The sequence below is a fragment of the Lagopus muta genome, chromosome 11 (assembly GCF_023343835.1).
Source record: "Lagopus muta isolate bLagMut1 chromosome 11, bLagMut1 primary, whole genome shotgun sequence".
NCBI classification, from domain to species: domain Eukaryota; kingdom Metazoa; phylum Chordata; class Aves; order Galliformes; family Phasianidae; genus Lagopus; species Lagopus muta.
In genome coordinates, this window is record NC_064443.1 from 15449880 (window position 1) to 15474866 (window position 24987).

Here is a 24987-nt window from a genome sequence, read left to right on the forward strand (position 1 = left end):
AGGACCCATTTTTTTTTCCGGTAACAATTTTGGTTGGAAAAGCTATCGTCTGTTTTCCTTTGCAGTTAACGCTGTGAGGAAAAACTCATTTACATTTTTAGAACTTGCGGCTGATTAAGTTTTCGGTAACAAAGATTTTTTGTCTAAGTGCTCACAAAATATGTGTGCGCACTTCAGCCGTGTTTGAGTGCACAGAGATTAAGGCAGCTATAAATAGCATCTTCTGTGACCCTGCTGGAATTTTTGCTAAGCTTGGAAGCACTGAAGTGTGTGTTTTGTCAGATTCAAATTGTGAACCCTAGAGAAGAGCTAATGAGTTCTTATTCTTCGGCCCTAATCTCTAACCTGAGCGCTCTGGATGCAAACAGTCTGAAACTGCAGCCCCAGCTCCTGCTGCCTTATTTGCTCTGCTTTGCTTGCTTTGCTCATTGGGTCATTTTCTGCCCCAGTTGATGTGTTTATGAAAATAATTAATTTCAACCCATATTAGCAAACCCATGCCACCTGTTCAGCGGGAAACAGTTCACAAAACCTACTTTATTTCCTGTTGCACAAGCTTTTCCTCTTGGATGCCTTGTAAACCATCCGAGTGAAATGAATGGCTTTCTCCTGTTGTTTGCTTAATGAAGAGGTGCAGCTGGGAATGAATGGTACCTGATGGGCCAAAGCTGGGCTTTAGCAGCGTTCTGGTTCTGGTGAAGCATTTCTGTGCTTGTCACACCCACAGGTTGGCTGAGGATGTTGGCTCGGTTCTGCTGCTTGCATTCAGCAGCACGGGCAGCAAGCGCACAGAGAGAAAGCCCTGGGAGCATTATTTGTAGAAAATGGGTGAAGGGACATAGAGACCCTCACCTAAAGGTCATGCTGTTACTGCAGGGCTGTTGGGTATGGCTTTGTATCTCTGGTCTGGCAGCTGTCCAGTGTTTGTGGGTGAGTTAATCATTTCTGGTGGGGCAAAGCCAGCCAGCGTTGCTCCCTGCATGGCCCCCAGTGCGGTGGCTGTGCCCTCCTCTTGCCTCCTTGCATTGCATTGGGTTTGCATGAATCTGTTCGTACTCATGTTTGTTGGCTCTTCTTCTTTTTTTAGAAACAAATCTTACCCTCAGTAGCTCTGTATCCACAGTGAATGATGGAGACATCAGTGCTCGTTAATGATTCACTTGCACGTTCCTGGATTGCAGTTGCTCAGCAGCTTGTGTTGCTGTTATCTGCAGGTGTAGTTCTGAGAGCCATGCTTAGCCCAGATTGCCATGGATCCAGTAGGATTATTGCAGTAAAGGGCTGTCTGGGCTCTGCCTCTGTGATGGGTAACTTGAAGTATGTCTCTGCAGAGCTGCTCCTAGGGATCTCTGCAGGCTTGGGGAAGTTGTTTGCCTCTGAAACTTGCAACTTAAACGATAGCTTAAGTCATGTTGATGCTATTTGAAGACTGCTTTTAACAGCTGAAAGCAGACAAGCAGACTTCAGTTCTGAAGTAACTCAGTTGCTGAAACCCAGGCCTGAAAGCGATGTGTGGGGTGACTGAGTATAGCCCTTTGTCCTGGTTGTGCCCGTCATATCCTCTCTAGATTGGTGGAGTTATGCAGGCAAGGCTTGCCTAACAATTGAACTTCCTATTTTGTAACAGGCATTGTTGTAAGCTCTTTCATGGTGACACTGTTCAAATAAACTTTAAAAAAAAGAAAGAAAGAAAAGGGCTCTCACAAGAACAAGAGGATGCTTTTGCTGCCTCTGCCTTAGTTGCTTCCTGTTTAAAAAAAAAAAATAAAAAAATCATTCACCGTGTGATGCTCAGTGACAGCCAACCCAATGGTAGAAAATAATCTATTGGGGGGAGGGGGTGGAAACAAGGGTGAGAGGCTTCAGGATGCTTTTCACAGCATGGAGATGCTCAGGCCTAATTTCAGAGCAGCTTCCCAGCAGCACAAAGCCAGGTGCAGAGCGGCCCTAGAGCTGCAGCTGCTGTAGCCAGGGAGAAGATCCTGTGGTGGAGGGCTGCAGGAAAAAAGGCTTGGCAGACTTTCTGATAACACAAGTGATTTGCAAGGCGGTTACTTTTACTGTAGCCAGTTTTGTTGTAGGGAGAAAAAGTTTGCAGAAGGGAAGGGTTTTCAGTGTCACTTGTCCTCCTGAGTTTGTTCATCCCTAGCACTGGGGCTTCTCACAAGAAGCATGAAAATCTCTTTAGATGCTTTTTATGAGGAAAAAAACCCAAAAAACATCAACCTGAAACTCCCTATATATAATGACATTTTATAAGCACAAAAGCTGATTATTTTCTTCCTTATTTATTTTGCTCTTTAGGTGAATATGAGATTGCTTCACATTGTGTTCATGTGCAGGGTTTGAAAGCTCCATGCTAAGCTTGGAGAAACCTGTGGGAAACCTTTGGCCCTGCACGTTTTCTACGAGCATTTAAACTCCTTTTTGTTTTAGTTTAGTGATAAAAGGAACAAAGCTATTATTAGTGACCACGGGCATGGAAGTTTGCTATAGCAGCAGCACTTACTCATCTGTTTTCATTTGCAGAAGTCTTGTAGTGCGGGCTGGCAGAGGTAGCAGTGGGGCGGTGGGGTGAGTGCTAGCAGTGGGAGCACAGCTGGGTCTGGGAGCTTACTGGCACCTCTTTGCACAGCCCTTTGGTTTGGTGGCCATCAGCATCATATCTGTCCCTCGCCAGCCCCTGCTGTGCTGGATTGTAGAGTAAAAGGATGAGCTCTTCAGGTAAGTTCTCGGTCATTTGTTTTTTCTGAGCTTCTGTGTTGTACAGCAAGGTGCTGCTCCTGGCTCCAGTATGCCACTGGGCTTACATCTGAGCTCATGTGGTTGGCTTGCAGCATAGACAGAGCTGGAGTCCTCTTGGTTTGTGTGATTTCTATCTCTGTACTCTCATCAGAAAAGAAAAAAAAAAGAAAATTATGTGACATAAAAGCACCAAAACCAACGAAAACCAGACCTTGATAAATGTTTCCTTGCTCCTTGCTTTGTTTCCTCTCCGCAGAAGCCTAGCAAGCATGCACATGGCCTTTTTATGTGCTTTAATGTTCAGCCATTTGGTTCCATGGTTCACACTGTTGTGTGTGCTGTGAGCTGCAGGGCTGATGCTGCCCATGCTGGGGATTCATCTTGCCTTAAGGTTGCTGCTCCAGTGCAGTTTTCTCAGGTGTACTGAGAGCAGGTGAGTTAGATGCTGAAAACACAGAATTAAGAATGAAATAAGCCTACTGATTCCCTCAGTTTTGGAACAACGTCCCCAGTTACTTGGTTATGATGTGCTGAAGTCAGCTCGAGTTCTGCATTGTAATTAAATGCTTGGTGAAAGTTTGCTGCTTAATAAACATATTTAAATCAGCCTCTTTGTTTCCCCAGTCCTTCACCAGTTAAGAATCTGGTCTTGCAAGCTGACTTTAAATCCTCAAGTTACCAGGACAAATACCTTGAGAAGTGCATCTTGAAAAAGGGGCAGAAACTTTTCCAAGCAACTCTTGAAAATCGGTATTTGCTCAGATGTCTGTGTGATGAAGATGCTGAATTCCCAAAACGCCCCTTAAATGTAATGAACCTAAATAGAAAGCAGGAGTGGAGGATGAAAACTCCTATTTGTGCATTGAGGTCTGTTGGAATGGCTGAGCAATGGTGTAGGAAGTTCCAAGTGTTTTTCTTGTGTCCGAGATGATATTGTCAGTGGTTTTAGATAGCAGATAAGCAAGGGGGAATAACAGCTGTTTTATCAGGCTGCTTACAGACACTTGAAATTTAGCGTGATAGCTGAATAAAAGGTTTTATCTGTATTTATGGTTGTTAGCTGCCATGTAGGGGTGTAGATTAAGTAATTTAAGTAACTTTTGTTTTATTTTTATTAAAATTGTAGATGTCTTTTTCATGCCTTTTTTTTCCTACAAAATATTTATTCACAAAACATGCCTTCTCTCTTGCCTCTATAGAATAATATTTTGCTCCCAGGTGCCAAGATTTCTGGGAGTAGACTGATAGAATGGGAAGAATGTTACATTTGGTGGTGTATTTGCAGAGTGTTTAGCAGGGCTTTGTGATTTTTTTTCAGGAGGATTTTCTTAATCTGCTCAGTTTTTTTCTTTTCATTCTTCCTTTTTTCTTTTACGTGAAAGATTTTGAGATCACAGCAACTTCCTCATCTTCTTCCCATGCATCTGAAGGTCCCCAACTCCCTTTGAAACAGTTACAGTCACCCCCTGTAGTTGGAATGGGGAAAATATCTGACGTAGGCATTCTGAATGGCTTTTGCCTTGTTTGGATGCTTTAAGTTCTAATAGGCTTCGCTGCTGAATGAAAATTATGTGGATGAACCTTAGTCTAGAATGCATCACAGTTATCTGCCAAACCTTTTGTTTTGGGTAGGGGGAAGGGGGTTGTTTTGTTTTCTTGTGGTGATGGAAAATGTTACTGCAGAAAAGCTCTTGGGTACTGTTTCATGAAGGGTAGTACTCCAGCAGTTTATGAAATGATGGCACCGTTGAACAGTGCCATGAGAATATGATAAATTGGTTAGAAATCTTGCGTTCTGAAGCAGCTGCAGCTGAACTGAGAACGTACAGGCCCACTGAACAGAAAGCATTATAGGCCTGTGTCAAACCAAAGTGACTTGTTAGGGCTTCTGGAGCACAATTGCTGTGCCCCTCAGGTGGGAAGTGTTCCTACTGCCTGCAGTCTGGCACTTACATGGGCAGGGAAAGAGCTTTCCAGCCCCTCACGCTGTGATCATCTGCATTTATTGCCGTTTCATCCTTTTGTTGCCCTTTGTCCTAGCATTATATTGAGGTTTTCCTTAAATAAGGAAGGATCCAATTTATTTGATGTAATAGCTGTAGCATGGTTTTATTGATTGTAAGATACCTGTAATCAGTCTTGAATGCCTCCCTTGCAGGTGCTTGATAATGCTTCATTGTAATGGTTCTGCAGAAGTGTGTGGTGAAAGCTGACTTTTGCCTTGGGCTTTTTTGCTCTCGTTTAAGGGGAATTTTTGACTCTCAGCCTGGAAAGATTTAATGTGCTGGCTCTTTAGTAGTGCTAAACGTGTTTGCTTTGAAAATTTGCATCTAAACATTCGTATTTTAAAGACTAGTTTTAAGCAACTTGTATATAGGCATAATAAGAACATAAAGCAAATAAAACGCATTTATTTCAGTTTAACGCTGTGTGTTTTGTAGGTCCTGTCAGCTTGAATTAATGTCAGTGTTCTAGGATAGTGCTTGCTCTACCAGACAAGAGGATGTTACTCAGGTTGTGTAGTGGCATTTTGTATACTTCTGAAAGAAGGAAAAAAAAAAACAAACAAAATCCAAGAATAATTCAGATTATATTGAAAGAGCATTGGAAGCTGATGTTGTTTGTTCCCAGACTAGAAACAGCATGGCCAGTGAAGCTGTTCATTCTGTTCTGACATTCACTTCAAATCTTGACTGCAAACCTGGTATGTCCAACAGAAGGGAGATGCCAAAGATTTGGGGTTTTGTGCTGATGTGGAATAGCAAATGAAGGGGTGTGGTAAGACTCTTGAAGGTGAGATGACTTTTAGTTCTCCTTGCAAAGCTAACTTCCTAGGAAGGAATTGAGAGCTTTCTCCCTCTATCAGAAGCTGTAAGTCAACATGTTTATGACGTGCATACAACTTTTAAAAAAACATTTGACTGATTTTTAGCTCTCCAGCTGGCTGTTAGAGGTGCTCCTGGCCTGGCTGATGTGTGGAAACCGGGGGAAGCCTCAGGGAGAACAAAGTGTGGTTGGAGTGCTTTTGTTTTTGTGCTGTTCCTTGGGTAAAAAAAAAGAAGCAGATCTCTGCCAAAAACGGGTGACCTATGTGAATGTTTGGTTTAGAGAAAGCTTTCTGGAGCTGACTTGGCAGGCCAGTTAAACTGGGTGGTGTGGTGGGGTTGACAGAAAGAAAATAGGGACTGAGACAGCTAGCTCCAATGTTAATGAAATCAGATTCTGATTTGCATCACTTTCTCCCACACTTTTCTAACTCTAGCTTCCTTTGTGCACTCTGATGTCAGTGCCTTGTACCTCTTGCTGGGGTTTTTTCTTTTGTATTTAAGAAATACTGACTTGGAGAAATCTTTGCATGACAAAAAATGACCATTGTTTGTATTCCGTTTTCAGACCTCTTTTTACTGTTTGTGCTTGAAGTTGGTCTTCCTCTTTGACTTAGTCACTTTAAATGTGTGGCTGCACCAAATTATGGCAGTGCTGACCAACCCCCGATGTGTTGTTTGGGGCAGAAATTGGGCAAAAAGCATAACAGCCAGCCTTAGGAAGTGCAGTCAGCTGAACTACAGGCACTTGTTTGCAAAGCAGTGATGTAGGCACTCAAGTTGTTTCCACATGAGCCAAAATGGAGCGGTTGCATTTTTTTGAGACATTTTTTTATTTAGTGCTGCAGTTCCCCCACTCCTGAACTCTGGCTCACTCGGCTGGATCAGTGCATGGGAGAATGTGGGCAGTCCCAAAGCTGATGGCAAGAGTGAAGAGGATGGTTCCAAGAAATTGCAGCACGAGGACTGCTGACGCTTACTTTCCAGCCTGTCCAGCATGCCAAGTGAAAAGAGTAGTATTTAATTAATGTCTGAAACTTGCTGCCAGCTCTAGAAGAACATCTTTACGTTGGTGCCACCTGCTAAGAAGCCTGCTCACCTTCCAGAAGTACAGCGTTTGGCTGTGCTGATGTATGTACAGGCTACAGTTTAATACAGTGCTAAATTCCAGCACTTCTTTTGTGTAAGTGTGCTTTGTCCTGTGTCTATCCCGTTGTGGCCTGTGGCCAGAGGGCATCTTCTATGGCCTGTGGTTGGTTACTGGCTGCTTTGTTCTGCAGTAAGATTCTTGAGGCAACGCATGTTGTTCCTTCAATAGTCCTCCAGCTGAAGACTGATTCAGGACTGGACTTCTCAGAATATAACTGGTTCTAATTTAATCTTACTCATAGCTGGTTCATATCACTTGGGGTAATGCCAAGGTTGTTCTTTTCTGGGTGTTTGTTTCTCTGCAGTATTTATAGACAGCAACACTCATTCCTGTCAACCTCCCTGTTTTGTAAGATTAAAATGCCAAACTTTTCTTTAGCTTCCCACTATAAAGTGGGCTCTGTTCCTCTCATCATTTCTTGTTCTTGAGCAGAGTGCCCGGGCATGAGCCTTTTTGCCCATGAAGCCTTACACAGGTGTCATGTACCAACAACGCCAATGTTTTGCTCTTCTTTCGTGTGACCTTGCCTGATGCAGCCTACAACTGTTTTTCATTCCAGTGTTGCAGTGCTGGACATTTATGATATTAGGAATAATTCATTCACCTGGCCTTTTTTCTGTCCTATTGAGTTTAAAATTCCTCATTGAAATACTGATGGTGCAACACAACCTGGAGTGCTTTGGAAAACCTGAACAGAGTTGTAGCAGCCCACCAGAAGTCAGGCTAGTTTTCTCATACTGCTGTTTCCTAATAAAATGCATTGTGGGGCTTGCAAAGGATTAACTGTTGCTCTTGAACAAATGTTCCAGATATCAAAGATGTAAGTTAAGGGGAGTTTTACTGTGATTGGTGTTGTTTCCTGAAAGTGTCAGGGGGTCCAAGGCTGGAGCCTTAGCAGTGGTGTTAGATGCAGATGGCTGAGGTTACTAGTGAAGAGATGGAAGAGCTTATGTTAAAAGAAAATAAGTGGGAATAAAAAGGAAGATCCGGGAAAGCTAGCAAGCAATTCAGGTGTTATCAATCTGGTAAGGAGTTAAAATACTGCTCCTTTATTTGGGGAGAGAAAACAGCAAGGTCACTCCAATGTTCTGGTGAGAACTCAAGGTAGTGGCCAGGGAAGGGGCTGGTGGGAGCTGCAGCATTTGTTAAAATGTTTTATTCTCTGTAAAATGAATAAATGTTCAAACCAGGGAGGGGAGAGCAGAAGCAGGGAGGGTGCTGTTAGAGCCTATGTGCTCAACTTGATGCCATGGTGCTCCTGGGGCAGTTATGTGTGCTTTGTTTACTTGGGGTGATGAGAGTGCTTCACCCTTTACCTCTTTACCCTTTTTATCCATGCTGCATAAGACTGCAAATAATGCAGTGCAAGCTGACAGGCTGGGGGGAAACAGGGGACAAAGCTCCATCTAGTGTATAAAATGAGACATCTGAGAGCTAACAGGAGAAGAAATCCTGCAGAAGATGGCTTTCCATACTCCTGTTCTGTGGTTTTTGGAAGTCTGTGAAATAGGATTGCAAGCACCTTAACTGTGCAAGTGTTAACTGAGTATCTTTGGTGTTCTACAAGCAGATATGACTTTTGCATGAGTGTGTTTATATACCCTGGCACACAGGGAGGTTCATATTGGATTTAGTAGCATTTTAACTTGTCTGTAACATCATTTCTCAAATATGTTCCTTCTATTAAGGTTAGGAGTTGTGAGTCTAGACTATACGTCTGCCAAGAGAAGGAAGGCAAAGAGATGCAGGAGTATAACAATATATAAAGATAATACTACTTAAGGAAAAATATATTTTGACTCTTCCTGACTTGTGCAATCTTAAGTCTACAGCAAATGGTAGATAAAATGTGTTGTCCATTTATACTTGCATTACTGTCTGCTCTTAAAGACAAAACAAGAACAAGAAATCATCTTGTTTGTTCTAGAGGTTGCTAAAAATAGGCATGTTTTTTTCCCCCTGAGTACTTGGAAATCCAATTGTAATTCCTGAATGGGACTCTGCAGCAGCCTTTAAAAGGATGGGATGGATATCCTCACAGAAACCAAATCCAAATGTACTCCTCCATAATCACAGAATGGCCAGGATTGGAAGAGACCTTAAGGATCATGAATCTCCAACCCCCCCGCCACAAATATCCTCCTTGTGTTAGATGCAGATTTGGCAACTAACCGTCAGTCATCTACTGATGTATAGTTAAATTGAGCAAATAGATAATGGCCAAAACAGGCTACTGTGATCTAATCCAGATTTTCTACTGTAGATAGTGAAGGAAACATTTTTTTTCTTAATTTCCCATGATGTTCCATCCTTATTCAAAATCATGTTTCCTGTCCTGGTAAAGAGTTGCCAAAGACCAATTGGCCAAACGTGTATTATGGCAGTGGTGGCTCTTTGAGATCTGTGGGAAATTCTGAACCCTTCAGGAACCTGTGTGTTTTCTGCCCCACTGTCAATATCCCATTGACTGCAGGGCTCAGGCAACTCTGGAACTGTCCATAATCTCCAGGTGACTTTATTGCAGGTTTGTAAAACTGGCTGACTTATGTAATGTTCTGTAGTCCTCTGTTGCAGCCTAATATAAGAGAAGGTGAGGATTGCTGCACAGTGTTGGTGTGTTCTCCCACAGGTACTTTGCCAAGGTCATAAGCAGTAAATACACCAGATTAAGCAAAACCCTCATGCAAGAATTCATTATTAACTATAGTCTTTGCAGGATTTATTAGTTATAAACTAAGTGCCTGCCTTTAATATTCTTTGTCCTAGTAAGTAAGGCAGATGTGGACTTCATGTCCAGTGAAGCATATTCTGGCACTTACCCCTGCTTGCATGATTCAGGAGTTTGCAGTAGCTGCACAACAAATATAGCTGTATCTTTGAATAGAACTAGCCATTCAAGTACTGTGCTTCTGGCAGTGCAGAAGGAATTAAGAAGGTCTAAGAAAAAGCTTGTAAATAATTTTGACTTGGCAGCTTTTTTTCAAGAGGAATTCAGTAGCTGCAGTGTGTTTGGAAAAGTGAGAAGTGGTGTTCATGCAGCAGGCCTGTGAGCACGTTACACAGGTGTCATGTCTTAGTTGTCGCAGGACTGCAAAACTCAACGCCTGCTGAATGGTTTTAATATAATCTTCTTGTAGGACTGCAGCTGTATTAATTTCCAATAATGTATTTGGTTGCGCAGAGTTGTTTCTGAGGATCTTTTCTGATGTCTCTCTTTAGGTGCAATGTAAGTCGCTTGCAGAACAGAAGGAAAATACCGAAATAAAATTAAGGCAGTGCAACAGCAGGCTGTATTTATCAAGTTCTCAAGAATACTCCTGAATAGACTGGGGAGGATCTTTTCCTATATATATTGGCACTTTCTAAAATCAGGAGGTATAAACATTGCTTACATGTTACTTTGAATGAGACTTCATTTTTAATTGATTATTTCTTATTTCTGTTATTTACATGCCACATGAAGTGTAAGAAATCCTCTTCTTTCCCTCTCCTTGGTGTTATTCATGAACAGTTTCTGACTAGAAACAAGGTGCAGAATTTTTTTTGAAGAAGTTTGGGGAATTGGCTGAGCATTCCTGCAGATGCCCATTCCCCAGTAGTCTAGACGTTCACAAAAGTCTTTAGTATTGATTTAAAGGCTGTGGTTCATCTAGATGCCATGAACTTAAAATAGAGCTGTGGCTGTTAGACAGCAGATGAAGAGGTCCTCTAGTCCATACTTCCACTGCCTTTCCCCAGCCATCCTGTGCCAGCTGCAGAGCAAAACCCGAGGTGAGACTGACATGACCTACAGCATGCACTTGAGGGCTGTAAGCACACAGAAAGGATACCCATTTTGGGAAATCCCTGAGCTGAGAGTGGTTGGAGCTCCTTGTTTAAGGAGGCCTCCTAACATTCTTGACTTGTTCCTATCCTGTTTCTGGTTGCTTATCTAATGGGATGCTCTGCTAGACAGACTTGGAACCAGTCCTTAGCAGGGAAGAATAGGTACTGTGGAGCAGTGGATATCATGCTGAATGTGGTTCTAATGAGGATGCTGCTGGATCCCCTGATAGTATTGCAGCTTTAACTGATATCCTGATGGCTCCTGCTTTCTACAGGAGCCTTGATTTGAGATCACCTCACATCAGGGATTTTGCTGATTGCATTAAATAACCTGCACAGAGGAGTTGAAGGCCATCTCTTCAATAGTGTTTGCAGTTTTGCACTGCTTCCAGTGAATGAGTATGGCAGAATATGCTTCACATCTGCCTTACCTGGCCACAATTAGCATTTGTAAACATCACTACTACTTTTTTACGTGGACAGCTAGAGCTTTTTCCACCTTGCTGTCTGCACTGTGAATACCCAGGGCAGCAGGAGTGGTACATCTGTCCTGCTATTGCAAATTGCAATTGCAGTGTAAATATCCAAATGATAAGTGAAGCAAATGTTGCTGAATGAAGGCCTTTTTTTCCCCTCAGTAGTTCAGCCTGTACAGTAAAGTAATCCTCTTTGTCCCAGTAATTCTTCCACAAATAGCCAAAAAATGTAGAACTATAAGTAATTCTTAAAGACTGCAAAACTAAGTTTGTTTACAACAAGTGGACGCTGAGAAATTGTTTTCTGTAGTCTTTTTAGAATGAAGTTGCTAAACGCACTCCCTGATCAGATCCTGTAATGACCAGCTAGCCCTGCGGCTACAGATTGAAGTGGAAGTTTGCTTAATATCTATCCAAGGTGATTTTAATGCTGGAGTTCTCAGTGATGTTAGGGTTTTTTTCTCTTGCATTTCATATTTGCTGTAATGAACGAGTCATACACGCTGATAACAGACCTGTCACAAGCAATGAAAATTCACCTTGTGGTATTCATTTTGAGTGTTGGGGGTTTTTGATCATTTCAGGCAAATCTTCCATAAACACTTTCTCTTTTGCTTCTTAAGATCCTGTTTGCTCGGCATACCAGAAGGAGGATGTCATCTGTGCGAGATGAGATTTTAGGCTGCCCTCTGCATTCTTTGGAAAGAATTAACTAGTGCATTGGCAAGCAGAGTCAGTAAGAAGAAAATCAGGGATGAGCCGAGAGATGTTCAGATTGGGAACGATTGAGTTCCTGCAGACCTTGGAAAGCCTGCTGGGTTCTCAGCTTGAAGAGTTTCTGAGCAGGTGAACAAGGTGTACAAACTGTGAGCACAACGTGTCTGAGCTTTGTTTGCTGTGGGTCTTTTGTATAAGCCTGTGGGCCGACTGTGAGGTTTATACGTCGTTGTCTAAATTTAGATGCAATGAGAAAAGAATGTGAAGTCTGATTTTGGGTCTGTGTAGTTAAAAAGTATCAAAAAGTGTGGCGATATACTTCATCTTCCCTATTGGCGACAGTGTTATCTTCTCTGTTTACCCAGATAAAAGCAAGCAAATTCTGCATTGCAAAATCAAGAACTACAAAGGTTATTAATGGAGTGTTATCTCCTGGCTTTTTATTTTATCGCTTTTTGGTTGTTGAAGCTATCTGTTTTTTTGTTGTAAAATGTCTTGCGAATGTGTGCAGAGTTCTTTAGAGAGGTAATACAGATAAAAGGCAAGCAGTATCCAAAATAGCTCAAAAAGTCTTTTGCAAGGTGACTATTCACTCTGTCAAGCAAAAGGTAAATCTGCCTTCTGCTTTTTTTCTTTCCCTGTACTATCTTTCCTGTTTGTGATGAACTTCAAAAGTTTGAGAAAGAGAACCAAACACAGCCTTGTAGCGATAGGACATGGACGGATCGGTTTTAAACGAAAAAAGGGGGGATTTAGATTGGAAACTTTTCACTGGGAGGATGGTGAGGTGCTGCACAGGCTGCTCAAGGTAACTGTGGATGCCCCATCTCTGGAGACATGCAGGGCCAGGCTGTATGGGGCCCTGGGTACACTGAGCTGCTGCCTGATATAGGGGTTGGTCAACCCTGCCTGCAGCAGGAGGTTGGAACTTCAGGGTCTCTGAGGTCCCTTCCAAACCAAGGTGCATCTTCACTGAAGAGAAGTTTGGATGTGCAGGATATCCCCCCCAGAAAGCAGGTTGTCATGTACCCATCTGTTCCCTTTTGATGATAAAGATCCTGAGAAAACCGTGCTCTTGTCCACCCAGCCCTCTGATGGTGTTATTGCCCTAATCATGCTCCTTTTAATTAATGAATGGGCTGAGTGTTTTAGCACCAGTGCGTATCTCCTGCTCCCAGGGATGGGTGTGAGGGCAGGGCAGGCCCCAGCTCTGTGGTATGGCCCCACAGCACCGCTGGGCTTTTCCTTCGGCTTCCCACAGCCCTCATTGGAACACATCTGTTCCTTGCCTTGGGCGTGTTGGCAGTTTGTGCAATACCCAACTCAGAGTGCCTGGGCTGCCTGGAGCCTGCTGGGGCCATCTGAAGCATCTCCTCAGTAGATGCTTGGTTGCACAGGCTTGCCTGCACTGATCCCAGGGGTTGGTATTACCAGGGCCTCGCTTCTGTCTGGTTTCCCACTCTGGTGGGGATCAAGTTTCTAAGCTGTATATATACCAGAAGCTGTATATATACCAAAAGCTGTGTCCCCAAGTAAATGGGCATTCGAGCAGATCAACTTGTGGCATTTTATTAAGTCAACACTCATGTGAAAGCCACCTCCAGAGCTTAATAATTATTTACTGAGTGGTGCTGGGTCATGAGTGAGGTTTTCATTAAGTTCAGAAAGCATTATGCTCAGCAGCATGTGAAAGTGTGCTTTAAAGACAGGAAGAAAAATGGAAAACTACTAAGTGGTGTGCAGCTACTTAAAAAGGTGGAGGGTTAAATTATCTTTACGTTAATAAATGAAGGAACACTCGGAACCACAGACAAGTGCACCTCCTAAACTTAATATGTGTGTAACTCAGCCTTGAGCTCCTGGTCATGGACCTGCATGGAGGGCAGTTGAGGGCTTCACTTCAGACTGACTGCTTGGGGGTGGGCATGTGATGGTGGGCCAGGCCAGGGTTGGAAAGCTGGAGGGAGAGAAAAATGTTGGTGTTGATGATGATGGAGCAAAACCAAGCAGCGTGTCTCTTCACACAACTAACCTTCAAATGCAGAAGCCCTTAATAAAGAGGGTTGAAACACAGTTGTTGCTTTACTATAAAGGCTGATAAAGGCCTCTGTGCTGCTTATGTAATTGTCAGGCTTTCTGCTCTGCCCTTGACAGACAACAAAGGACATTAAAGGGTGCCAACTTTTTTTTTTTCACATTGATACGTTAATTCAGTGCCAACCAATTGGCTTTCTGAATGAATTGTCACTGTAACAATCAATTATTAAATTTTAGGAGTGGAGCACGAAGCGGTGCAGGGAAAATGCTGTGGTACTTTTCCTGTAAGTAAAGTCCATTGTGATGGCTGAAGATGGAAGAGAAGAGACTTTTCTTTTGTATTAATCTGCTCCCCTTTACGTTAATTTTGATCTTGTTCTCATATGGTATCCTTCTGTTTTCTGTTACCTGTGTGGCAAACAGTGATGCTGACTGACAGGTTAGGTTAGGTGCTGCTAACATATACACTACTGGCAATTGTGTCCTGAGGTGTTTACTGCTAGAGGGACTGCAAATGGTATCTGTATAGATAAACCTAGTTTTGAGAGAAATGATAGCACTTGTTGAACAGGAGTGTTGGAAGGGGAGTTTAGTTGCTTCTGACAGTGCCTTCTGTAGGTCAGGCCAGATGTTTGAATTGTGTTGTTGAGCTTTCACCTGCTTGCTGGAAGGATCAGCCTAGCCTTGAACTGATGTCAGATACTTCAGTGTGGATGCCTTGCTTTTCTTTGTAAATAGTGATGAATGGAGTAAGGATAAAGGCGTGAAATACAGGTATTTAAATCACATACTGTTTCTGCTCTGATCTCTGGGAGATGGTGCAGCTCCATGGGTTTCTGGAGGTGCTACATCTTCTGCTTTTCTTGGCTGATCTCAAAGATGAGAAATCATTACAAAAATGTCAGATCTGGATGTATTTCATTGTGCCTTCAGAACGTCCTTTACTGAATATCACCTTCTCTGACACATGGGTCAGCTGTGCACACGCTTAGCTGAAACATTTCAGGTATTCATTTGTCAGGTCCTGTCTGGAGCAAAATATCCAAGGCTGTTGCTAGAATACAAGAGAGTGATGGGAAAACAGGTGTGTGGGATTTATTTTTTTTAAATAAAAAATAATTTGGAAAAGATTTGTTTGAGTAGTTGGCATATGTTTTTAACTGTTGTAATGTTTTATTCCAACTTAAGGGCCTTAGACAAAACTCCAGTTCCGGATTTCTTAACAAGTACATGGATAGTGCAAAATATTGTGTGTAAACCAGTAGAGTAATGCATGTAAACTAGAGATCCTGTTTATTGAATTTATAAGGATCTGAAAACAAAACTGCCTAACAAGAGACTAGTTTGGTGTTTTGTCCATGGGAACAGAAATGAAGTATTCAGTACCCATCTGGAAAGATGAATGATGCTTTAAAATACATGGTCTCTTTAATCACTTGAGTTGATAGCAGTGAAATTAAACTTGATTTTAATCTGACCGGTTGCTTTTTATTATGCAACAACTATTTGCATTATAATGTATGCATACAGTAACTAACATTTCCCAGGCATCTATGCAAAGGATATGTAATTTAGATTTATTTGTTAAAATGTTATCACTTAATGATTAATTGAATTGGCGTATGACATTCATAACTATTAACTCTGCCTGTATTACACTGTGCTTATTAGACTGCTAATAGATAACTGGTTTAATCATACGTCAATTAAAAGGATGAGTCGGTTTCATTTATTGCAATTAGAGGATATCTGTAGACTGTGTTTGCAGGAAGTATCTCAATCACACTGAGTATCAGTTGCCTGTGTGGGTTCTGTTACTGGCTGTGTAATGCCCAGCTGAGTCAGTCCATGTATGTGAGCTCCAAAGCCACGTGTCTGGGTTCTGCATCGTGTTGCGCTGTATCTCCGTGCTCAGTACTGAGGGAAGATCTGCTTGTGTGGCAAAGCTTAAAGGTCAAGTAGCTTTCAAAGTATGATTTTTTTCGGTATGCTTTTGACTAAGCCTTTGACACCAGTACTGAATTTTGGTTTATGGCTTTTTTGTTGTTGTTGTTAGAAAACTGATTTTTCTGACAAAGCTTTTCCTCTTTGCTTTCCAAAGAATACGTGGTGAAGAAACCCTGACTGCCTTCCATTCAGTCGATGCATCGTGCTGCTGAGAGGAGTGGATGGAGTGGGGGATGAAGGCTGAGTTTTGAGTGGGATGGGCTTAGAGAATGAAATACTGGGGGAAATTTCAAACGCTTCTGTTCCCACATTTCTCCGTGCTGCTCTTGCTGAATTGCAGCAAGTAGAAGGAAAGCTGTGTCAGCTTAGTGTCTAGAGGGGGCCCTGCATAGACTAGAAACTTCCTCAGGTGATAAATAATGGCAAATCTGAACAGCTGGAGCTGCTTTGTTTGTCCACTTTCCTCATGAACTGGGCATTCTGTCTGGCAGGCAGTGCCTGATAGCAGCACAGGGCACTTCATGTCTGGAACAACTCGGTTGGTCTCTGTGCCATGTAACATCGCCGTGCACACACAACACAGTGATGTGCCTGCTGAGTTCACTAATGCTGTTAAGCTGCATTGCTTTCTGGCTTCTGCTTTGCAATAAGGATGAACAGGACATTCCGTAATCTCACAAGCTTGTTTTCTCCCTCAGCTGGCCCCAAAATCTGGTGGTTTGGATGGAAGATCAGACTCTTCTTCCTCTGGCCAGTGTCTGCTCTTATTGTGATGGTTGTTAAAGAGTACATTGCTCATTCTTGCGTTACCTGGTTAATTACACCTACGCTATTCTTTTTTTCTAGTGAATAATTAGAATGTTGAGCAGAATTGCAGTAGAGCCTGGAAAAGTGTTTGTCTTTTGGGGAAGAATTTGGCAAAACAATATCTTCTGGGATTTTTTTCTCTTTTCTTTTTAAAGACAGTAGTTAGACTTTTCTTTTTAATCAACGATTCAGGGGTGCACTACCTGCAGGAAGTTGTAGGGATGGCTGTAGAGCCATGTGACATGAGTACAGTAATCATCTGAGGGAGGTCCTCACAGGGACTATTGGAAATGCAGTAGAAATCCCTTGTGTTCCCTAAAATTTTAGATAGAAGAAGTAGCTGCTGAGGTGGTTTTATTACTCTGGGCTTTGTTAGGCAGAGAAGCAGTTCAGAACAAGAGAAGCTGGGAGGAACTGTTGGATTATCAACTTTGCAGCATTAGGTGTCTGTAAAAAAAATGCCAATAGTACCCTAATGAGAAGTGTGCTTAAACTGACGCAAAGTTTTTATTTAATGTGAGGAATGAGTCCTTCCTTAAAAGCAGCATTTCAGCACTTGTTTTGTGCTTATCTGTAACAGTGGACCATTAAAGTGAGGTGTGCGAGCAGAACCATTGGGAGTGCAGGGAGGAAATGCTGGCACTTCAGTTATACATGTATGTAGTCCATAAATATACCTATACTGGGGGGTGCAGGCACAATATCGTTTTGTTTTGTTTTACTGGTTGGATGTATACAATCAGAATGATTTGGAGACCTTTTTGGAGCTCTGTAATTCTCCTGGTTAGGGAAATGCATGTTTCCAAGCTGGATGGGGACTCTCTGTGGCTCTGATGTTTGCTCAGATGCGGAGTAGCCAGGAAACTGGCTGCAAAGGTTCTGATGGGAGAATGCTGTGTATTAATTGGGAGAGTGGTGTTTGTGCAAGTATCACAGTCGTTGACTTGTCTTGAGCAGCTAATTAGTGCGATTATTCCACAGCTGCATTAGTTTCACCACAAAGGTTTTCTCTTGTTTTATCAAAAGGATCAGTGTCTCTGTGAATGTTTCAACCTGACAGGTCTTAAATAGTGAGGCTGTCTCCTCCCTCTGCTCCCTCCCTGCCCCCAGAACGTGTGCTCTGGAAGAGCAAAGTTTGATCTCTGGTGAGAGTAAGCATGGATCCTCCTTTTGCATTTTCACTGTGAGCACAACACTGATCCTAAACAAACTGCACAAGCTTTCAGCAGTGCTCCTGTTGGCCAGGCTCTCAGTGGCCACAGTCCTGAGATAAGAGCTGGAGGGATGCTGGGCCCTGAGCTGCACTGTGAAGCTGCCTCAGCAGCATTGTGCATGCAGCACTGAAACTCAGGAGCCAGAGGTGGCGTTTCCCTGCTGGTTTTCAGGCTTGCTGTGTATCTGTTTGGTCCATGGAGTCATGGTTTCCTAGGTGCTTCCGACTCCCGTCCCTTAAAGGATGCGTAGATTGGTGTTTACTTGCCTTAAGAGTTCCACTTTATAGAAATGTCTTATAAATGGAGTCTTCTGGGAGTGAACAAAATGATTGATTGTTTAAGAAGATGTCTCTGCATTTACAGCAAAGTGCTGTGCTTGCCCAGAGTTGGTGGTGTTAACCTGAATGGCTCAGCGGGCTTTGGGAAGGGTTGCTGCTTTCATGGAAGAGGTAGATTTATTTATTCTGAGCTAGATGATTAGACCTGGAGGACTGTCTGTACCTCTCAATGAATGCAATTAATTCTTTACATAATTATTTAAAAAATTATGAATATGAGTACCTGCTGCTGTCTATAAAATCACTTGTTTTTCTCATGGTTGGTCGCTGTAAAACTTGAAATAGTGAGGCATGTTTTCCAGCTGGATATTGGTGTTTAGAAGTGGTTGGTTGCAGTCAAGTTAAGGCAGCACAACGCAGCTGCTAAGTACCCTCAGTAGGTCAGCCATGCACCCGTCTTAGTGCGGCATTTCCGTTTGGATTCTGCTCTGTGGTTCTGTAAACCCTGAGGCTGGGATCAATGGAGCCACTGGTAGAAGCTGAGCCATCTCTCTCTGCTCTTCCCACAGCAATTCCGAGCATCCTGGCGCTTCCAAGCCTCCCTTAAGCTCCTCCAGCATGACCTCACGGATCTTGCTACGGCAGCAGCTCATGCGTGAGCAGATGCAGGAGCAGGAGCGTCGGGAGCAGCAGCAGAAGCAGCAAGCAGCCCAGTTCATGCAACAGAGAGTTCCCGTCAGCCAGACACCTGCCATCAACGTCAGCGTGCCCGCCAGCCTGCCCCCTGCCACGCAGGTACCCATGGAGGTCCTCAAGGTACGTCGGGTCCCCACACTCCACACTCACTCTCCGAAATGGGCTTTATGCAATAGGGATGTGGGAGAAATATTTCCAGCACCAAAATCTTGCAAATAAGTTTCGCTTCGGCTTGATTTGCACATTGGTTTGGTGCCCCAGTATTCAAGATTGAAAATCTTGTTAGCTTGTGGCCTTTTTTTTTTCTTTAAACTTCAAGAATCTTGGGAAAGAGGTTTTGTTACAAAACTCCTGTTTCTGTTGTTTTCCCATTGGAAGCCATTGTCCGCTCTTTCTGATGCTCAGTGGTTTTCAAAAGGAAGAAATTATTAATAAATACTCAAGTCAATATTTCATTTTACAAATAATGAAAAATATATACGTATGCTTTTAAAAATTGAATCAAAACTCATTGCAAAAAGAGGTTTCCCAGAAAGCTTTAATCTGAAATACGGTGAGTTTCCAGCCCCTTGCAACAAGCCTTGGTAATCCTTTTTTGCTTAAATGACTTGTTTGCTGTTAGTAGCTCTGGGTTCCTTGTCCTACTGGAAGCTGTAGGAGCTTGTTAGTATCTCTCTGTCAAAGGGGATGTAGCTTGCTAATTACTCAAAGAGAAATCTTGAACAATTAGAAGAAAAGAGAGAACTTCTTGCTCAGAGTAAGTTCATTTCGAGTAAAGCAATGTGAAAACATGTTAGTAAAAGAGCATAAAAAGTAATGGAAAAATATGATGATAGATTTTGTAAGAGTAAAATTTTCATTTATTTTCCAAAGTTATCTATTTGCTTTGCATTATTGCAAATATGCAAATGCAAATATCTCTTTTCCAGTATCTTTTTATTGCAGTTTTATGTTTAGTAATTTTTTCAGCCAATAAGCATACTTTTACCAGATAAGTTAACTGGTTGCAGTACGTTCTTGTGTTTTGCCCATCACTGTTCTGTATTAGCGATACATATTCGAAGATTTAAGCTTAAAACAGAGTTGCAGGCTCAGTATTTCAAGGCAGTCTCAGTGTGACTGTTTTATGGAGGAGTTGCAAGTTGTTCTCATTTACTGAATCCGCATTGTGGTGTTGTGTTGACAGTGCTGTTACCAATACTTGCAGGAATACCAGAATATACTCCAGCACAACCCACAGTGTAGGAGTTAAACTGATTATCAATTATGTATTTAATTTTTGAAGGAAGTGCATGTACTTTGTGCATATGTGCACATACCAAAGAGTCTGAAACTGACTGGGAGAAGCTATTTTGTTTTAGTGTTTGTGCATCCTGAAGTTGCTAAATTTCTTTCTTGGTTATGATCCCAGTTACAGTGTGAATCTAGCAGGTATGTAGGTGATATGAGGTAATTCTGTTCACAACACTTTTGGTTAAATAATTGTATTTTTTGATAAATTCATCCTAATTTATCATGACATGAAATGTAGTTGTTTTTTTTTTTTCCTACTCTAAATCTCTCTGAAAGCTTATAGGAACATGTGCACTTCCTGATGCTAGGTGTGCAGTAGCTTGAAGTTTTAGCAGTCGTTTAGATTGTCCATTTTACTGCTACCTCTTCACATGAGAGAGAAGGGAAGGATGCAAAGGATTCAGACTTGAATCTTTATCTTTTGGGGTCCTAGAGGAAGCATCTGTCCCCACTTCTTCCACTTGGCAGGAGAGAGGGCACCTCCTTGGCACTCTCCTTGTGCCCCAAAGGCGATGTGCTTGACCTCAGAGGGAAAAACTAGCAAATATATGCTTACCTGGTTTGTAAAGTGAAAACAATGCCTTGCAACAAATGCCTTTTGGAAACAGAACTGTGCACTGAAGTAGTGGTTGGGGAAATGTGAGCTACCTGATGGAATAAAACAGCCTCTGACTGCCTGTCACCTGCATTTACATAGCTAACAGGCAGCAGGAGCGAAACCACATCACTGTCATCTCTTGCTGTGAACGAGGCAAGAGGCTGCTTTGCTGCTTGGCTCAGAAGTTGTGCCTAACAGTAAATGGGGATCTCCCTGGTGCCGATAGGCTGCCAGCCAGCTGTGCCTGAAGTATGCTGTGCTGGTGACATCACTTCCCTGGAGCTGCTTCTTACACTTCAGTTGTTTTTAGCTGTAGACAAATTGTCCGTATGAGCCTAAACAGCGTTTTTAATTAAATGAATAGGGAACTACATGTGGTAGTTCTAATATCCAGATGGTCTGGATTTAGTGACCTTAAAGAATGAGATAGTGTAAAAATGCCCTTTTTGTCTTTCAGAAATGTTAATCTGTGAGGCAGTTTCCTTTGAGAGAGCTTTTCCAATGTTACTTCACAGGCCAATACCGCCAAAAGTAGCGGCTGTTTTATGTAGTTGGCTTTGGTTGATTTTTGTAGAACTTAAAATCACATTAAAAGCCCTAACCAATCAGAAAAACCAACTTGGTAAATTTCCTGTTTGTATTCTGTAATTACACGTGTGACTTGCTCTGTCTCCTATGTCTCCCAGTATTAGGGGAAGAGTACTTGCACGTCTGAAGATGGTAGTTTGGGATGACTAGCATAAAAAGAAGCTGAAACTGTTGATGAGCTTGCATTTTGTATTTCCATGATGCTTATGATGTCATCTAAAACAGCACAGAAAGAGTAATTCATATAAACCTGTGTCACATTGCATAGGAATCTCTACATTACGTAATGTGGTCATTACATTCAAGGGTATGTGAATAAATAGGATTTTATTTTATTGAGTAATGACTTCTTATTGCATCATTTCTCTGCTAAGTAATGTAGCTTGGCAAGGTAGGAAATAACCCGTTGGAATTTAAATTTTGTGTTGCTTTGTAAAATGTAATTATGAGATGGACTGGGAGCAGGTCTATTTCATTTGAAATAACATCTCTTCTGATAGCAGGAGGAGGGTTTATTAGGGCTTTCAGTTGTCCTTCTTCACTACTGATGTTAGTTTCACAGGCATAAAGGCTAATTTATCACTAAGCAGCTTCCTCATCCATATCCTAGTGGTTGAGGAGTGATGCTGCAGAAGGATGTCACAAGGGGTTCTTTGTTTCTCCTCTGCTTCTGGACTTCCTTTTTGCTATCACAGAACTGTTTTTTCACCTGTAGTCCTGGCAACTGACACTTACATGTGGGGAGCATCTACTGTTGCTGCTTTTTGCTGATGGTAGCTTTAATGCTCCCTTCTCACCCATTCCCCATCTCCTTTCTCTATGAGCAGATCTGCCTGCTGAGTCACTGGTGGCATACAATAATGCTTGTAATATGCTGGGTACTTTAAACGTTTATCTGTCACAGGGGACCTCAGTTAGGATTCGTTCTGCCTTGCAGCATAGGTGGGTTTCCTCATGGTGCTGAAAATACAGCTCTTGACTGCTGTGTGTTGTCATTGTGGCTTGTTTTCCTTAAACATCTTTTCAAATACTGGACCCAGACACTCTTTGTTGTGTTTTTGTCCTTCCTTCATCATTCCAAGAGTGTTTGCCCATTGTAGGGCTGACCAACACAAGTCTATTCATCTTTCCTAGTGCCATCCCTGCAATCACTGTAGTTCATTTTCTCTTTTGCCCTTGCAGCAGCTTTTCCAGAGCCAGCAGGAGCCCAGTGGTGCAGGAGCACACTCTGGCCTCTTGCTTAACCCTCATGGCATTTTTCATTCAGATTTTAAATGCACCACCATGAAAAGCTCTTTGCATCAGACACCCTGTATTCCTTTGTATTTGAAATGCCAAGCATGCCTTCTGAGTGGTGATAATGATCATATATATCAAAAATATCAAAAAATACCACCTCCTCATCTTTTTTGCAGTATGCTCTATTGCAAACAGTGACCCATGGTGTTGATATTGTCCTTCTGTTACCAGAGAAGGCTGAGCAGTTAGAAACAGTGCTCCTTGTGTAGTAAGTACCATGAAACTCCATTGTATAGCAGACCTATCTTACAGTTCTGAAGAACAGGAACAATGGGATGTCAAGATAAGTGCATGGTAGCATCTGCTACAGTAAGTATGCGTTTGTGGGAATGCTTATCTGATTCCAAGTTAATTTAATCGAACCTGACAACAGGAGATAGTGGTGTGTGCCAGTATGTTAAATAAGTATGGCTTGTATTTGCAATTGTAACTTAGAGAAGTGATTTGCCAGAACAAGCCTTGGTGAACTACAGAGACAGCATTGCAGAGCCAGTGAGCATAGCTGAAGCCTACAACAAATTCTTTGTTAGGAAAAACTAGCTTTTAACTACAGAACCTCTGAAGCCTGCCTTGCCTTCTAAACCTTTACGTAAGTAGATGCATCTCTTGGGCTTGCTTAGTGAGTTGTAAGCTATTCCAGAATAAGAACTAATGATAATGTCTGTAGTTTGGACAAGACATGAAATGTAGAATCTTTCCTAATACAGAGGTTACCAGATGTGCAGGTCTGGGTGTTTTCTGGGAAAATAGCGCTAACACTATACTAACAGAGCAGGAGCTGTAAAGCTGCTGCTCCTCATAGGGCTGGTGCCTTGCACACAGGCAGCGTGTTCCAACAAGGCAGTATGCTGCTGTGAGGATTTAATTGGCACTCTGCATGGGTGTGCTGAAGGACCAGATCTACTTGGTAGCTTGAAATAACGCTCCTGACAAAGATGAAGCATGATAACCTCTCCAAAGGTAAGGGGAACTTGCCAAGTTGGTTCTATTACTTCTTCAAAGTTTTCTTTCTGCCATGTTTTCTGATGTCTGAGTTACCAGGCTTTGGGAAAACTGAGGCTATTATGTGTCAGGGGCTGCTTTGGAACTGCAGATGAGTTCTCAATGAGTCTTCTCAAAGTTTTGTAGGAGCTCACAGCTGTGGCTGCTGGAAGCACAGAGGAGTTTCTGCAGCCCACCAGGCAGCAGGTTGCAGCAGGCTGTACTTTTTCAGCCAAAGTTAATTAAAAAACCCATCTTACTACACTGTACTGGTTGAACCCAGATCGTGGAAAGGGGCAGTGCTGCTCAGTGCAGTTGTGCTTTTTGCCTCCATGGTTTCCTTGGGCAGAAAGCTGTGCCCAGAGCCCCCAGGGAGCTGGAGAACGGGGAGAGTCATGTGGAGGTCTGGGGAGGCCTCTGTTGACAGCTTTGATAGACATTAAATGTTAAAATGTGAAAACTTAGATCTGCTTAAAGTAATCTTTAGGCATTATGTATACGCACAAATATTTCAGTTCTTCAGCTAGTTTGGCAGCATTATTCTCTGAGACGCTGAACCTGTATAGTGAATGAATTCAAAGTGACAAGCTAGAGACATTCCTGCCATTCAAGAGAGGCTTAAGGAATTTCTTATTGGCTAAATTACAAATATGTAGCATTTTGCCCAGCACTGCATGGCAATTTCAACCTGCCTGACCGTGACAAGATTAGCACTTTTCCTCCCCCTCCCTGGCAGTAATATTAAGGAAAAAAAAAAATAGATTAAGAAGTACCAGGCAGAGATGCAAAAGCTTGAAAGAGCAGAAAACCAGCCTTACCTTGAATGATTCTGTCTGTCATTGGATTGGTTCCTTAATTAGCCCCATGTCCTTTAACCTCTTGAGAAATAAGTAAGGGATAAATTTGGGGATAAAGACAAAGACGTCCAGAGATTTACCACACACCGCTAGGTAATTCATCAAGGAATGTTGGTAATTAGCCCTGCCTCTTTCCTTTCTGGCTCATTTAATAAAACTAGTTGATTTAAAATAATGCCTGCTGGTTCATTATAACTACTTTAAGAACCGAGTTATGAACTTGAAACAAAACCCAGCATTGTGTTGTCTATAAAGGACCTGGCAAGTGTATTTTGCTTTTTAAAAACAAAATAATTCCATTCCTTCCCCCCCCTCCCCTTCCTTCCCCAGATTATTAAATATTACTTTGCGTTTGGATTACCATTTGGCTTTTAGGGTGTATTTGTTTCTAATGTCTACTATTGAGAGACAGAGAGGAGAAAAACATTCCAAGATCGTGAAGAGGAATATGTCAGCTTGTGTTAAGAAAGCATGGCCTGATGGAATTCGGCTGAAGACTGACTTTACAATAGTAGTAGGCCAGCTGAGGAAATTAGTAGTTGCTTTAACCCTTTATGCCCCTGAGATAGAGGCCAGGTTCACGACTTGTTCTTAAACCAAAAGGTCAGTTGCTAGCCAGTGGGTCTGGTTAGGTCGGTCTGTCTGTCTGCCTTC

The 24987-nt window shown here is 42.3% G+C and overlaps 1 protein-coding gene across 5 annotated transcripts in view; it reads left to right on the forward strand.

Moving 5' to 3' along the window:
• The window catches only part of MITF (melanocyte inducing transcription factor), an 88499-nt gene that overhangs the window by 30892 nt on the left and 32620 nt on the right, over window positions 1–24987 (forward strand). For 4 of the 5 annotated variants that reach the window (XM_048956959.1, XM_048956962.1, XM_048956961.1 and 1 more), the window contains exon 2: window positions 18591–18837. In XM_048956959.1, the coding sequence (XP_048812916.1) occupies window positions 18591–18837 (247 nt within the window). Of the gene's footprint in view, window positions 1–14039; window positions 14060–18590; window positions 18838–24987 lie in introns of those variants that run through there. The other variant, XM_048956964.1, reaches the window with a different exon arrangement.